General features: G+C 40.7%; 1 protein-coding gene across 1 annotated transcript in view; it reads right to left on the bottom strand.

Annotated features, from left to right (window-relative positions):
* Positions 1-963, bottom strand: part of LOC116687802 (SH3 and cysteine-rich domain-containing protein 3) — a 9,662-nt gene continuing 8,699 nt past the window's right edge. Inside the window, exon 13 of the mRNA XM_032513440.1 lies at positions 1-569. Within this exon, the coding sequence (XP_032369331.1) occupies positions 471-569 (99 nt within the window). The 3' untranslated portion in view covers positions 1-470. The remainder of the gene's footprint in view (positions 570-963) is intronic.

Below are 963 nucleotides of genomic sequence, written 5' to 3'. Positions count from 1 at the left end.
TCTGTAGTTTAACACGGAGGCAACGCCATTCAAAATATGCAAACTAAAAACAAGAGCTTCTAAAACTAAAGCAATATTAAAAATAACTTCCAGCAAAAGTCAAAATTCCATCCATCCATCTTCAACCGCTTATCCGTCAGTCAAAATTCATCAAAGATAAAAAACATGCCATCCAAATAAAAATGACACGTTGACAGTTGCATGACTTGTTTGTAGACCAAACCTTTGTTTTTCTGTTGTTTATCTGCCCATTTAACACATGCCTCTGCACACTGAGTTAATGCATCCCAATATATTCTGCACACAGGCTTTGTGAGTCCACAGATGAACAAAGGAGAATACCAATGTGTGTTTCAAGTAAAAAAGTGTTTTAGTTGCTTTGGACCATGAACAAGCATGTCTGCCACAACAGATGATGAAGCTGGGACGGAAGATGGCCGAGGGTTTAATGCGACGTCTGCCAGTCCTCCTCAGACCTCCTGCAGGAGGTTGGTGGGGAAGAAGCCGAGCTTCCGTCCTGTGCTGACCTTTAGGTAGCCGTTTACCTCCTCACCCTTCTTCACTACAATCTGAGGACACATACAACAAACACAACCAAAAACTTGGGAAATTTCTAAAAGGTCCCATGGTGTGAAAATTTTACTTTGAGTATTTTTTTAACATTAACATGTGTTCCCCCAGCCTGCCTATGGTCCCCCAAAATAAATGGGGGACAGTGCTTTAAGCAGCATGTTGGTGTTGACGTTACATCTTTATATTTGTGTTAAGTATATGTGTATTGTTGTCCCTATGAGGATCGACTGTCCTAACAGCCACAGAAAGTTCTCAAGTCTTTATTTTAGTATGTTCACTTTAGAGATAAGGACTAGGATGTTGTTTTTTCATGGTGGAGGCGTTTATGGTTTGGTTATATAATCATGCATCTGCAAGAGTGTGTGCGTGCATGTGTGTGTGTGTGTGTGT

Source organism: Etheostoma spectabile, chromosome 4 (genome assembly GCF_008692095.1).
Source record: "Etheostoma spectabile isolate EspeVRDwgs_2016 chromosome 4, UIUC_Espe_1.0, whole genome shotgun sequence".
NCBI classification, from domain to species: Eukaryota; Metazoa; Chordata; class Actinopteri; order Perciformes; family Percidae; genus Etheostoma; species Etheostoma spectabile.
This window is presented reverse-complemented; position numbering and strand designations above follow the sequence as displayed.